We start from the raw sequence: 14,817 nt of genomic DNA, 5'->3' as shown, positions 1-14,817 counted from the left end.
ATGGAAAGTGCCTAATGCTAATGCGTGATGATGCCTCCAGCTGTGGTCAGCGATTCGCTGGCAAGGATGGGGATGAGGAGTATTTGGGTGCGGCAGCTGGTGGCCATAAATGCGAAAACATGCACTGCACCCGGATCGATGGGTGGCATATGCAAATGCTGTCAAAAACACGCCGATAGCTGGCATATTTCCGACACATTTCGGTTGCCTTCTAAATGGAAAAAAATGGAAAAAAGTGGAAAAAAGGGTTGGCACGAGTACAAATCAATTGAAAGGAACGACTTTGGAGGGCAGCATGGAGTTGCTTAGCGTGAGCCCTCAACTACTGACTTTTCATGCCCCTTATGATCACAGACAATGGCGAATGCTGACTTTGCTGAATCCCACCGATAGGAAGGTTCTCTTCAAAGTGAGACCAAGTACCTCCTGTTTGTATCTGTCTACTATTTCCAGCTACTTTTCCAGGTTAAATCCAGTGCCTGGCGACACTATACAGTGAACCCCAATACCGGCAGGCTAGAACCTTATTCATCCAGCGAGGTCATCATAAGTCTGAAGTGCTTCGATTTCCGCGAGGACGTGAGATACAATCATCTCTTCATTATTATATCTATGTTCGCTCCTCGAGATCATTTAAATGGCCAGACAATTTTAGAGACTTTTCGCCAAGTTTCCCGCAGTGACATCTCTTCGAACAGTCTACCAGTTCGCCTGGAGGCCCAGCCCTTTCCGTTTGCTAGTTCTGGCCTGGATTCACTCCATGGTTTTGTTAAAAATAATGTGGACAAAGAGTTACAGCTGAGGGGGCTCTATCCAAACTGTGCTAATAGGCTAAGAGCTCCAGCGGAACAGAAAAAACCCAGAAGCCGTAATCTACCCAAGCTTGTGATCATTGGCTCATTGACTTTAGTGGTTTTAACATTTTGCAGCGCATGCACTTTTTTGAAACACTGTTGGACAGCTTTTACTCGTATATAGAATTTATATAATATTATGAAAGCTAAGAAGCTTGTCACAAGTTAAGCTGCTTAGAAAATAAATAATAGATAACCACACTTACCAGCAACTTTTAAGTGCAAAGATAAGTAGACCATAAACTTACTGACTTATATGCCCTTACTATTTGACACCATATTTGGCACTATAAAAGACTGGCGCGATTTTCAGTTAAAACATCTGAAACAGAAGTCAAACAACTCGATAATGTGCTTGAAGCTTATACTGTCTTTATCCATTGCTGGCCTCGTTTCCGCTGCTCAGATTCCTGGACCAGAGGATCGGATTGTAGGAGGTCACTTCATTCCCATCGAATATGTGCCTTGGCAAGTGTCGGTGCTAAATGTTTCGAACCATAATTGCGGTGGAGTCATCTACAGTGATCGTGCTATTTTAACTGCTGCTCATTGCATTATAAAATTAAATATTACGGATATATCAGTTCGCGCTGGATCTTCGCATTGGAGCAAAGGTGGTCAGGTGCTAAGAGTGTTGAATGCCATTCCACATCCAAAATACCTGTATTCTGACTATCCGTATGATATTGCTGTACTGATTTTGGAGGCCCCTCTCAAACTTGGTGGCGCAGTAAGGAAAATTTCTTTAGCCGAAAAGACTCCGAAGGCTGGAACCATTACTTTGGCCTCCGGATGGGGATATACTCTAGAAGGCTCTTCATTCCCATGGCCAATACTGCATGGCGTCCACCTATCTATTCTGAATAGAACGGAATGTCAGAAATATTATAGTTCATTAACTGACGACATGATCTGTGCCGGCGGACATGGAAGGGATACTTGTACAACTGATTCTGGTGGCCCTTTGGTTGAGATGAAAACTAGGAAACTTATTGGTATAGTTAACTGGGGAAATGGTTGTGGTAGAGCTCCGGGGGTCTACGCAGATGTTGCATTCTTCCGCAACTGGATTGAGGATACAGTTCAAGAAAATATTTAGAAAATTATTGTCAAAATATACTATTTACTATATCATTTGCCTGCAAATCAATAAAAAGAATTATAAAAAAATCGTTTCACATTTGCTTCGACGCTGAAAGTAAAATGCAAAATGCTTTGGGAACCACTTAATTCTTTTCTCATAGAACTACAGCGTTTTGTTCTTAATACTTCTTTTATTTATTTTTCTTGAGCTCCTTTGAATTCTCTTCTATCCAAGTCAGGTAGTGGAAGACGTTCGTGTAAAGTGAGGGCAGAATGGCAAACCCGCAGCCGTGTCCCTGCACAGCGATGCCAACCAATTTGTTGGCCAGGATCAAGGGACCTCCATAATCGCCAGGACAAATATCGTTTTCGCCGTAAAAGACACATAGGAGCTCGTTTCCAATAGTTTCAATAAGTTCATCGGCGCACAAGGTCCTGGGGCGGATTTTGGTCACTCCATTTTGCAGTTTTCTGGGCGAAACGTAGGACTCCAGTAGTTTTTCGCCCCATCCCGCATTGCTGGGATATTCGTTTTCATAGGGTTCTCTGCTGGCCAGTGGAATTGTGGTCACTCGTTCGGAAAGAGCCGGCTTCTCTAGCCATAAGAGGGCGATATCGTTGTTCCACTCCTCATACTTGTCATGAACCACCATCGCAGTCACCTTGATAACTTTACCACCTCTATAGATATCCGGCGTTCCCACACGGACAGTGATCTTCTTCACCGGCTTATCCTTGACACACTGGGCTGCTGTTAGGATTATTCGGCTGTCAATCACTGTTCCGCCGCACTCCAGATACCCATTAACGGACACGGATGCAATGAAGGTCCAGAAGTCAAACTTTGCCTCTACTCCATTATAGATGGCATTGGAGCTTCCTGCTAATAAGATCAACACCCAACAGCTTCCAATCAACATTGCGACTTTATTTTGGACTATGTCAGCACCTTGGTGATCTTAGCGTATCTATCAATCCGCGGAGAATGGCTTTGGATTTGCTTTGGTTACTTAGTGTTCATTTAAAACGCTTGACAGATTTATGCATTTGCATATTGCAAACCTCGTCCAGAACTGAGTGCCCAGCATGGAAGACAAATAGCTTGACCAATAACAACGGGGCATGTTGCAAGTACCTCCTGCACGGAGCGTTATTGGGGCATTTCAAGGACTTCACAAAGAAGCTGCGCTATCCTTTGACTGATGACATTGCTGGGCCTTCAATGGATACCAATGGGTCAAACGAGCTGTGCGACAGGTCAGTGCCACTCAATCTTCTGCGGTCAATCGCGGGTCAAAGGGGAGGTGGTGGGTGGTGGGTGGTGGAAGGCAGGTGGGGGGCGTGGCCATTGGCTAATTGGCGGCCGTAGTTCATTAGTGTGCGAGTCACACGTTGATTAGGCGGTTTGGACTCGGATGCGGTTGCAGTTTGGTGTCGCAACCATAACAACAATAACAATCGGCTGGAATTGATGGGCTGGAAGCAGGATGCAAATGGATGGCACAAAGGTGTCCTTTGACCCGTTGCAATGCCTTTCATTAGGGCGGAATGAGTTTGACCAGAGCCTGGTTGTTTTGGGTTAAAGATTAGCTTAATATGCTTTAATATTTCTTAGTAAAGAAAATAATATGAAATAATTTAAACCTAGAAAGTTAGAGAACAAAACTTTGTATGGTCATAATGAATTGACACGCTTGTTTAGCCATGGCATCTTTCAGATATTATTTTCCTGTTTTGAAGATATCCCCTGGAAATGCAAGCAAGCCGCAGACAGCGGTGAACATAACTGGCAACAATGGCGCCTAATCTCGGCTTAAAACTTACCACAAAACTCCTGGTGATGCCACCGGACAAACCGAGTGCGAAACGAGCAAAGTCAGTGGAAGAGTCCACGGGGTAAACCTCATTCATCGGAGACAACGGGTAAACAAGATGTGCTGGGCCCATAAATTAGCATCACTTAAGTGGCCAGATGAGAGTTCCTCCGAGGGGCGGGTAATCCTTTCAACGATTAATTGCAACCCCACATCGACTGAGTCCGAAGATCTCGTTGACTGGGGGGCAGGAAATGTGAATATAAATGGCTAAATCAGACTGGGCGTACACAAATGTCATGTGGGACAGCTAATGATATCTACAAATCCCCAAACTCAATCAATTGTGGGTCGGAAAGATTATATCACGCTACACTGAGAAGCAAAAGAGACTCTGGTAGTTCTGTACTTATTTTGATATCTTAATCTTAAAATAACAAATAATTTGCAGGAATTGATACTTATTCTGCAAATCACATTCCATCAAAAGAGAATATATCGAATAAACATAAAACCAGGGATTGAGAGTTTTAAGGACGTGTCAGGGAATTCTGACCTTGATTAAGCCCTCTTTTCCCTGTTGCCAACTCTCTTCCACTGCCATAAATCGTTTTTATGGCTTTCCATTACGCTGGGCAACTGCATTACGTATACGTACGTATACGTAATATGCCTTGGGCAGCCTTGCACTGGTAACCCATTTTTATGTACGCAACGTTTTTTCGCACTAGGCCACACATTTGTGCAGCCTGTCGCCAATCGGTGACTTATTGCATTTTCCCCCACCGAGTCCCGATTTTCCATTGCCTTTTCCCCCGATTTTTCCCGACGAGCAATGCAGTCAACTGAAAACGCACTGAGCAAATAAACAAAGGAAACAGGGCAAAAGTCTAAAGGAAATGCATTCCGCAAGTTGGATGGATGTGGGTGGTACCGTAAGTTGGGTGGATGAGGAGTTTTTCCGACGACTGGGAGGTGAGGAAATCTTTCGTAGTCCGAAGTCCCCGGCTTCATTTGCCTGCCAAAACGGATCTGTGGGCCAAAGTGAGTGTGTTCACCTTGACTCATTCGCGGATTTTTCCTTTTCCTCCATTTGCCACGGCATCTTTTCCTGATTTTCCACCGCCCTCCTCGCGTTCCCCTCCCTTTCCGTTTGTTTGGCTTTGTTGATGCCGCTTTAACATTTTTAATGAGTTGCAACGCAAAGAAGAAGGGTGTCCTGTCAAAGGATTAAAAAGTACGCAGGGGACGTGTAACATTTGGGGAACACAACATTTATATTTCTACAGAGAAAAAGAGTGAGAGCCGTTTCACAATTGGAAAAAGCTCATGGGCAACTCATATAGTTTAAAGATAAAAATAGAAAGATGTAGCATATTTGATGTGCTTTTCTTTGATGAATTAAATAATTAGAAGTATATGGAATGTTTGCTTAATTAAAGTATAAAAAGCATATAAGCACATTAAACGACCAGCATATTTATATTTATTTCCCAGCCAGCCAACGAAACAGACATAAAATCGATTGTATGGTATTTCTTTGTGAAAATAATAAAAATGCGCCAATTATTCCGTACGTTTTCGGAAGTGTTAATTCAAATATCACTCTGGCAATTTAAATTCACTGGTTTTTTCTGCCATGTTCAACTAGCGTGTTTGTTTCGTCAATTGGCGGTGAGTGCCAGCGGGAAGCACTGCACTTCGCAGTGATATCGTGTCAGTTGCAATGCAAATTATTGCACTTAAAAGCACTGGAAAAAAAATTGAGTAAAAGCGCGCAGAGCGAGCAGTAGGGGAAAAAATCACTTCACAGTGGAGTGACTGACGAGCGGCGGCTTACGCATCGCTAAATATTAAAGTGGCAATGAATACAGATTGTCTCGTCAAAAGGCCGCAATCCCACTTCCTGTGCGGCAAGCGCAGGACAATGAAACGGGGGACATGTGTGCGTGGCAGGACTCCAAGGACTCGAAGGGCACGCAGAAGGCTCCGCCCCTGCAGAACAGTTGAAGAGTGGATTGAGCACCCATTTGAGGGGATAACTTTGATGCCTCAAAGCGATGTGAAGTGAAGTGGAGTGGAGTCCAGGCCAAACTTTCGACCTAAGTGATTCTTAGCCAGTTAATTGGATCAACTATGTTTGTTCAGCTTCCTGCTAGCTCTAATATGGAAATGGAAATTTATGGGGCTAAAGCTCGGACGTAAGTGGGCGAAAAGTTTACCAGCCAGCAGCTGTTCTCCTCTGCCGGAAGTTGGCCAAACTTCAAGTTCAATGGCCACGTCTGCGTCCAGTTAGTTGGGGGCTTCAATGAGCTGCCCAATTAGACGGGTCCATCTCCAGTCAACTAATCTTAAAATTCCACTCGAGTGGCCGCACAATTCGCACCACTTCATTTCAAGTGGCCAACGGCCTTCAAAATAGCTTAAACCAAGGCCAAATCAAATACTTGACAGCCCGCCGGGGGCCAAAGTGCAAATAGGAAAAGCTGTCGAAAGAAAAATGTCATCCCTTGAGTGGCGGGCCATTTTCGACAAAGAACCTCAACGAGAATTAATTCCATTAATTCCGCCAGCGGAAACATACAAATTCAATTGATGAAATTAATGAAAAGTTTATTTCATTCCCTCGATTTTCCTTTATGAATTCCTGTTTCTCAGAAAATTTCTGCTAATGGCAGAACCTGAATTTCTGGCTCAATTACAAAAATTATTTTTGTGGAATGGCCGGACTGGCGAGCTGAGAAATTGTAGCCAGTGCTTAATGACATTTTAATTTGTTTGTTAGTTACTAATGCTTGTGACTGATGTTTTGCTTATGAACACATTAATATTCAATGCAATTAACAACGTTTAGAGAACAAATAAGGTGGCTCTTTTCGTATAAACCTAATTAGGCGGAGAAATGCTTAAGTACTGCAAACAGCAGCTCAGTTGGTACAAGCTCGAGATGTTCAGAATACCCCGATTATACCCATCAATCCCCCAACGAACAACTTCATTTGGAAATCAAGAGCTCAGCAGTTAAGCAGCTTACGAGGTGCCCTAAGCCTTATGGCCAAGGTGTTGGCCATCAGATCGAGTGGCCGCAACGACAATTACATCTGCGAATGGCCCAGTAAATATCCGGGGCACAATGGGATGGCCATGGGACCGTGTCAAGAGCTAATAAGCAGCCTCTTTCGGATCGAGTTTCGGTGTGGAGGCCTGGAAAGTTCATTAAGCCGGTGTAAGTTAATTAAAACGCAAACAGGCAAATGGCAAATGATCAAAGTGCCAAAGACAGTGGTCCCGGGGGGAAGTAAAGTGGTATGTCGATGGTGGTTCCGGTGGTGCCGGTGGGTCAGGCCCTGGGCGGGTGGTGCTATAATGGCAAATCACTTTGCACCGCAAACAGAGTCCACTGAACTGGCATTTGAAGCCTCCTCCACACGGGACACAGGCCTTGCCACATCCACTTGCCATGTTAACTGCAACATGTGTCAACTGGGTTTGCGGGCATCGAAAAGGGTGGGGAGCTGCGGTTTCGGTTCCCAGCCAGCGTTCGGTGGCGCGCAGGAGGAGTCCGGGATCCAGGGTACCCCACCTCCACCACCATCATCATCGACACACACCTCGTTGACTCCGATGCCTGCTGAAATTTATTGGAGCACATCAATTCGAGACCCGCTAACTCCGCGCCGAAACTCGCAAAAGGCCCAACAACATGTTAATGGGAGAGCCTGGACGAAACTCCGTCTATCAGTTGGTTGATAATTGCACTGGCAATTCATCACCTTCTTACAAGGATTAAAATATGCTGGAAAGAAAGGCTGTGTATGTGTGTAGCAATCTTCATGCAACATGCAGGCTTTTTTAATACCTAAAATGCACAATTTTATGCTTGTACATTTTCTTATCAAGTGCAAGGCCTTTGGGAACATAACTCATCCTTAACGAAAGCCCATTTGTGGGGCAATTAAGGAACGAAACTATGCAAATTTAGTGTTCGGCGAAAGTTTCTACACTTCCCCAGTGCAGAAAGTGCACCTTTTGTGCGGCATCGTTTTTGGTCGCCCACAATTGTTGACTCTTGCATAAATTATAATTATTAAGTGCAGCAGCCACGCCAGCAAGAATACCAAATTTATTATGCTTTATTTTTCTTTGTTTTGTTTGCGGTGCCTGTGTTTCTTGTTAGTTTTTCTACCTTCGGCTTGTCGTCGAGTGCACCTATAAAGCCATTTCAGTAAGCCACTTTTTTCGCCCCCAAAAGTGTGCTACATTTTTGTTGCTTCGGCAGCGATGCGTGCTCCAAAACACAAGTGGCACAAATAAAGCCAAAGGATGTGACCTGTGCAGTAACATTAAGTGGTATTTAATTACAAGCAGCGCTTACTAGAATGTGAAAAATGCAATTGTTCAATAGAAACTATATACAAAGAATATTAATTGTTTAATTTGTAATTCTGAACTTATCAAAAAGCAATATAGTTTTAAGCTAAGCGAAAACTTCCCGCTCTTAGTTTCCAGCGCGCTCTTTGCGTGGGAAATTTGGTGAGTTTGCGTTCAGCTGGAAAACTCTCTTTTATTACTAGTGTGCGAGTGAAAGTCCGTGTACGTGTACGTGTGCGTGTGCGTGTGCGCCGTGCGTTTGTGTGCGTTGGTGAATCTTTTTGCCGGTTTGTTTATCTTACATTTCAAGCATTTTGGTGAGGTTTTTTTATGCGCTTCTTTAGCCGGCATTTATAGCCCATTCAAAAGAGAAACAAAAGAGCGAATGTTTGTGTGTGTGATTTGAGCTGCCAATTGATTGTTTTTGTATAAATTTAAGTGGGCGTGTGTGCCTGTGTGAGTGCGGCCCTCGAAGGCAGACTACAAATATTTACAAGAGCTTTCATTTGTCTGATTGATTTATTTAAATATTTATGTACTTTCTATTTTTACACAGGGCACTTGTGCGAGTTCATGCTGATGCTTTTGGAAACTTTTAAAATCAGGAAGAACTAGTGACTGGTGCTGCTTTTCTTTTACCATTTATAATGCTTGCATCTAGGAGGATTTTAAAACAAAAAAAATAATTAATTAGTTAATACAGTAGTACGAGTTAATGTGCAACTTTATTGATGACCATTTGCACTCGCAACATAACCATTCGGTGAGCCATAATTCAATTTATGGCCATGGCAACCTCATAACCCACTTTAGAGCCGGACCGAGATACACTTAGACAGCAAATATAAATATAAATCAACATGCTGCAGAGAACCATGTCTAAATGGCATGGGTGGACTGGGATAGCTGCCAGGGAAAAGGGAAAGTGGAAACTGGTCAGAGACCGGGTGACCGGGCAATGGTCAGCGATAATATCTGGAAACTTTGCCCCCACTGCAGTGGGGCCAGTAGAGCCACAGAATGTGGAACACATGCTGGGGAGGCGGTGGCGCGGCAGCCATAGAAGTGGCTCAATGAGACCCACTTGAACCAAAACCCCAACAAATGCGGCTGCGGGCCAAAGATATTTAGTTATTTAGAAAACCGCAGAGTGCAAAATGCCCACCGAATGTGCCAATTTCCCACTCCCCCATCGATGGGAAACAATTAAAAATTCGTGTCAAAATACGAACGCGAAGAGGCGGCAAGAATTTTAAATGCATTTCAAGGTTTCTGCACCACACGCAATGTGGCACAGCGATTGCATGTGGCATGCACCCAGCACCACTAGTCTTTTGCAAGGGGTGGGTCTCATTTAGCGCAAATTAATTTTAAATTACACATACGCCGTGGTTCGCCATCCATCAGCAAGTGGCGCCCTTTAATTAATTGCATTTGGTCCACCCGAACGTTTTTTCTGCGCCTCCCTTAATTATAATTAACAATTTTGCGCGCTTTTGCCCGTGGACTGGCATTAAAAATGGCAACAGAAACTGTCCTGGGGTCAAATAACTACAGACGATAACACAAGCTCGAAAACCACATTACGTATACGCCATGTATTTTTAAAAACCGGCAGCCGAAGGGCAAGCACAGTGCAAACAACTCGGAGCCGAGAACGTGAACAAATATAATAAAATGTATGTAATTCTCACGAATTAAACTGATGAAAATCGGCGAGAAAATTGATTGCCAGTGATTGGAAATTCATTTGCAGTACTACACTGATGCATACAAGAAAATCTAAAATTTTAATTAATATCACTCAAAGGATTACCAGCCCTCGACTTATCGCCGCAAACCACCCCTTCTTACTCTCGATTGAATGGCATTTTTGAGTTGGTTCCTTTCAATTTTGCGGCACTTGACTTGTCGGTTTATTGACACGCCCCGCACACGTCAATCATTGAATGACAGACAGCCAAACACTCGACTTGGAGAGCAGATTGACAGACGTGTATCGAGAAGTCGGTGCCGAGATGCATCCTTCAGGTTTTTTAGCCTGGCATGCAGCTCAAGTGCAACTCAGTCCCGATTTCTGACTGTTGTCTACGAATATTTTGTGTTCAATGCAAACATTTGTCAAGCCATTCAGCCAGACATGTGATGTTGATGCCTGCCAGTGATTTTCGATTTGCAAAATTGATTCCATTTCATTTCGGCTGGGGATATGTTGTGGGATATTGATGTCGTCTTTTTGTTTTGCGCCTAATTCCCTGCGAATGTATTGTAAATTACCCATTGAAAGCTCAACATAATTCAACGACACTCTATAATTAAAGTCATCAGTAATTTAAATGCCAGACAATGACAGATGACAAGCGGTGGAAAATACAATAATTATTTGTCATCCTCAGGCAATTGACTTTTGGTATACAAAACCATTAGGAGTATTGCAATTAGCGTACAAAGTGTTGAAATGAAGACCATTATATATGCGATTCCAATGCAAAAATGATCGGCGTTAATAGCATTTTTAATTATTATCTAATGCAAGATATCAATAATGTTTATGATGCGTATAAAAATCTAACTGTCAACTAGCCAGGCGAATGGTACAAATAAATTCCCCACTAAACTGAAACTGCCGCGCTCGGCTGGCCATTTGTCACATTAAGTATACGCCGTGGTGCCACATAAATTGTAGCAGATAGAGTGTCTGGGTAAACGGATACTTGGTCTTGCTGGCATTTTAATTGAGTACATTATACCGCCACCCGAGAAGCTGAGAACCTTTTCTGAATATTAAACGCCATTAAGTGTCCCCCAATCGGCCATTTGGCCAGCACTTTTTCCCTCCGCCGCTGATTGATTGCCGGCCATTTCGTAATTAGTGACACATTTAACCATTCATTTGTCCATGTTTGCTTGTGGGCTGGCACATGTTTGCACACTTATTTGCCTGTTGTTGGCCTGTCTGCAGGACCAACAAATGCGGAGTGCAAACAAGCCAAGTTCGAGTGTTCAATTAACAGCAAATCGAAAATTCAAATTGGCAACTTTTTCGTAAACTGCAATTTGGCAAATATTTGCAGGGCCTTCCATTAGGGCCCAATTAAAATTCATGTAATAAACCGCAAGCAGCCTTAATAAACTTTAGCTGAGCCTATGATTTCAAATATTTTGTGTATGCAAGGTATTTACTCAGGCACTCGATCTCCACTTAATTAAGTTGATGAATGGCTTAGGATTACTTCAGGTATTTACACAATTTAATATGTAAAAGTAATAAACGAAAAAGCCTTCAATGCAAATTCCACAAGTCAGAGATGTTTTTTCTTTACGCTTAAGCAACGAAAAAATTATATCTGTTGTTCTTAAGCTTTGCAGTAAGTGAACCTTAATTTCACCCCATAAATCATATAACCAATTTAATTATATTTCCCAAATTCAATTTCTTCTGCAGGCACCCTTGATTCGTGTGTAAACTATATTCCAAAATGCGCCATTAATCATCGATGTTCAAACGAAATTGCCTAGAAATCGCCAGCCAAGCCAAACGAGCTCAAACTCTTTGCATAAATCTCGACCAACTTTTGCAACCGTTTGAAATAAAAAGAAGAGCGGAACTAAAACTGTGCAAAAGCTCAACGAAAACTGTGATATTCCACACTTTTCAGCTATTTCTTTTATTATGCCGTAACTAACCAACTCAACAGGAGCGAAATCTGGAACACTATTGGCCAAAAGGAGTCAACCAGCCGGGCTTTGACAACGCTTTCCGTGCTCCATTCGCCGGATCCAGCGATGCCAGTTAACCGCAATAATTTATGCCTTTGAGCCGTGTTTGAGTCAAAGTCCTTTGTCTGCGTGTGGCTGTGTATGTGTGCCTATGTGTGTGCGCTTGTGTGGCCACATAATTTTGCCTATTAAAGTGAAACACTAACAGCGCTTATCATTACAGCAGAGCACCGGAAAAACAAGGCAAACAACAGCGAGCATCTCAGCTGCGTGGCGCATCCTTTCGTCGACGCCATTTTGTTTAGTTTATGTCGTGCCAGTGTGTGCGTGTGTGTCTGTGTGTGTGGGTGTGCGTGTGCGTGTGTCTGACGGGCAAGTCCCTGCCTCGCACTTCCTAATGCAAAAAAGCGACTTTTCAGCACAAATTTTTAGCAAAATTAAAATATTTATGTTGCCGACGTGCTTAATGCCCGTGCTGTTTCGCCCCAAAACCCAGGCACCCACTTCCACACACCACCCCCAACTTAACGCCCCCTCCCCCCGCCCCTCTTCTTTAGTTTTCGGAGTGTATGGGTTTCCTGGTCGGGACTACGTGCGTGGACCGGATGCTGGCGATGATGAGCAGCGGATGGGTACCCTATCTGGGAAAGGGTATAGCATTCGCCTGCCACGAGATGGATGGGAAACTTTGTGTAAGCGTAAAAGTCAATCTGAAGTAATCGAATCAATAGTTAAGCAGAAAAATAAACCTTAAATGAGTAGTGAAAATATTTGTATACCTTTTGTTTAAAAAACATCAACATTCATGCCTTTCAGCGCATTCAGAGCATTTCGATATTCACCATTTAATTAAATATTCCTTTCCAGTTTTAATGTCGAGCTCCCACACACACACACAAACACACACACACGCTTCCTGGGGCAAATGCCCTGCATTAACTTCCTCCCTGTCCCGCTCTCTCCTTCGGCCAAAAGGACGACACTGCCACTTAATGTTCGCGCTTTAGCAATATGAAATGCAGGACGAGGGTGCTCCGCTTTGCCACGGTTTCTGCGGCAAGCTGCAGTCGCTGCCATATTAAAAACAATATATTTGCGTCAACTTTCGCACTGGCCATTTACGGCGCTTCAATGGCCATTAACTATTTACATTTCCGGCTGCACTTTGTGCGAGCACATGATTTACACATTTGCGGGCATTTTTAAAGTGTCATGAAGATGACGGGCCGCAAGGAACCGAAATCGAGGGGGAAAAAAGTAAATTAAAGCAAACTCCTTAGGCGTTGTTCCACTTATTCTCCAGATACTTATTCTACCGGCTTTCAGTTTTTCTTTATCTTTTTAACGCTTGCCCTTTACATTTCCCATTTGCCGTCTGCTCCTTGTTAAAAACGCTCGAAATTTATGACTATTCTGGGACCTGCGGCAGCTTGCGGCTGAAATGCTCTTAGATTTTTCCACTCTGCCTTCTGCGGTTTGCTTCCACTGGGCTCTTTTTACCATCCATTGTCCTGGATTGTGGTCACAGGGTTTAAAGTTTAAGCAATTGCAGATTTGCCTTTTAATTGTTGCCTGTGTTTTTGGTCCAGGAAGCAAGAAATACATTTGGCAAACAGCGGAGCTTGTAATGGAATTGCCAAATGAATTGCTCTTGCCTTTTGAAATTGCCAAGCTGAATATGGAGAAATTTTTCTTAGATAGCTAAACAAATTAAAACAAACAAATTACGTCATATTTTCTGGTTTACTTTGCAAACACAATTTTGTTTGGTTTTACTGAATTGATTGCTTGGTAAATGTTTTACACAACGCATCGAATGATTTACACCACTCAAAGGCTGCTCCACTCGAAAGTTTGAGCAAAAAGCACAGAAAAAGAAGTTCTTTCAAAACTCTTCCCAACAATTTTTCAGTCGACTGCATTTGATTTCATTTCATTTCTCAGCCAGCCACGACAGATGGCAAATAAGTTGCCCATACGCCACGTTGTGCAGAAGAAAAACGCAGAACGAAGAGCAGAAGGAGCCGGCGGAGAAAACCTCAAGAAATTCAATTCCATAACAAATGAAGTGCAAAACAGATGTCCATCTGTTCACAAATGTAAGCTGCGAACTTTCGAATCGGGCAATGAAAATACAAACGGAAATTAAGTCGACTGTCGGACGATAAAAGCTCAAATATTCAATGTGATTTTTGACCTCTTGCTATCCTTTTGCTATCTTTCTGCTCTATATCTTCTTTTTTTGTTTTTGAGCTGTCCAGTAACTTAAATTTAAACAACTAAAAGCGTGTGCCAAAATGAACAACAAAGCTGCTGCAACTCGCAGAGCAACAAACTAAAACCCACAAAAACCAAAACCGAATGTGGATGATGGAGAGTGTTTGTGTCGATGAGACTGCGGCCGCATCTCGCACAAATATTGACACATGTGCGGGGGCGATTTCAGCGGCAATATCCCCAATCCCATCCCCATTCCCATGCCCAAGCCCATCCTGATCCCCAGCCCAAAAAACACCACAAAAACCCAACCTGTCCTGGCCATTAGATGATTTATAGGTCAGAGATGCCAAACCGATGCCGAGAAGGAAAACAAAAGCGAAACCGAAATGAAATCGAGGTCCTGCAACTGCAACAACGATTGACAGGAACTGCAGCTAAAAGAACTGAGGCACTGAGAGAAAAATGTGCCTGAGCCGTGCGCACAATAAATCCAAATGATTTGGGCCAGAAGATAGTTGTATGTCACTTGTGATAGCTAAGCATCAGGATAAAGTTGACAGTTTTCGATCTTGATAGTGCGTATATTATTAGGATTTCTCCCTCTGCATTATTCGGTTCGCAAAAGTGGAAACATACACTTCACGGACGTGGCAACAAAGTGTTTTCCTCCGCTTTCCCATCCTTAGTCAGCAGTAATTAACGAAAATGGCTCTAATGAAAAAGGCCCTGGTAAATGTGGATTGCATTGACAGCAG

General features: G+C 43.2%; 3 protein-coding genes across 3 annotated transcripts; 2 read left to right on the top strand and 1 right to left on the bottom strand.

The window, feature by feature from the left end:
• Nucleotides 1-140: 140 nt before the first annotated feature.
• Nucleotides 141-802, top strand: LOC26526198. Its single transcript, XM_026978415.1, is given in 4 exon segments — nucleotides 141-248; nucleotides 251-409; nucleotides 466-557; nucleotides 646-802. Coding segments are annotated over 4 exon segments (507 nt in total). The 5' UTR covers nucleotides 141-149.
• Nucleotides 803-1,203: 401 nt separating this feature from the next.
• On the top strand, nucleotides 1,204-1,953 carry LOC6541944 (trypsin beta). Its single transcript, XM_001968355.3, has one exon. It carries the CDS (start codon nucleotides 1,204-1,206, stop codon nucleotides 1,951-1,953), a length of 750 nt encoding a protein of 249 aa, XP_001968391.3.
• An 81-nt stretch (nucleotides 1,954-2,034) lies between these two features.
• On the bottom strand, nucleotides 2,035-2,892 carry LOC6541884 (hypodermin-B). The gene has a single exon (XM_001968354.3). The coding sequence runs from the start codon at nucleotides 2,855-2,857 to the stop codon at nucleotides 2,129-2,131; it is 729 nt and encodes a 242-aa protein (XP_001968390.1). The 5' UTR covers nucleotides 2,858-2,892; the 3' UTR covers nucleotides 2,035-2,128.
• Nucleotides 2,893-14,817: the final 11,925 nt, after the last annotated feature.

This window comes from Drosophila erecta, unplaced genomic scaffold (genome assembly GCF_003286155.1).
Source record: "Drosophila erecta strain 14021-0224.00,06,07 unplaced genomic scaffold, DereRS2 tig00000055-arrow-pilon, whole genome shotgun sequence".
NCBI lineage: Eukaryota > Metazoa > Arthropoda > Insecta > Diptera > Drosophilidae > Drosophila > Drosophila erecta.
This window is presented reverse-complemented; position numbering and strand designations above follow the sequence as displayed.

Excerpts from the sequence above, each read along its gene's own strand:
- LOC6541884 (XM_001968354.3), bottom strand. The coding sequence starts at position 2,857 with ATGTTGATTGGAAGCTGTTGGGTGTTGATCTTATTAGCAGGAAGCTCC.
- LOC6541944 (XM_001968355.3), top strand. The coding sequence starts at position 1,204 with ATGTGCTTGAAGCTTATACTGTCTTTATCCATTGCTGGCCTCGTTTCC.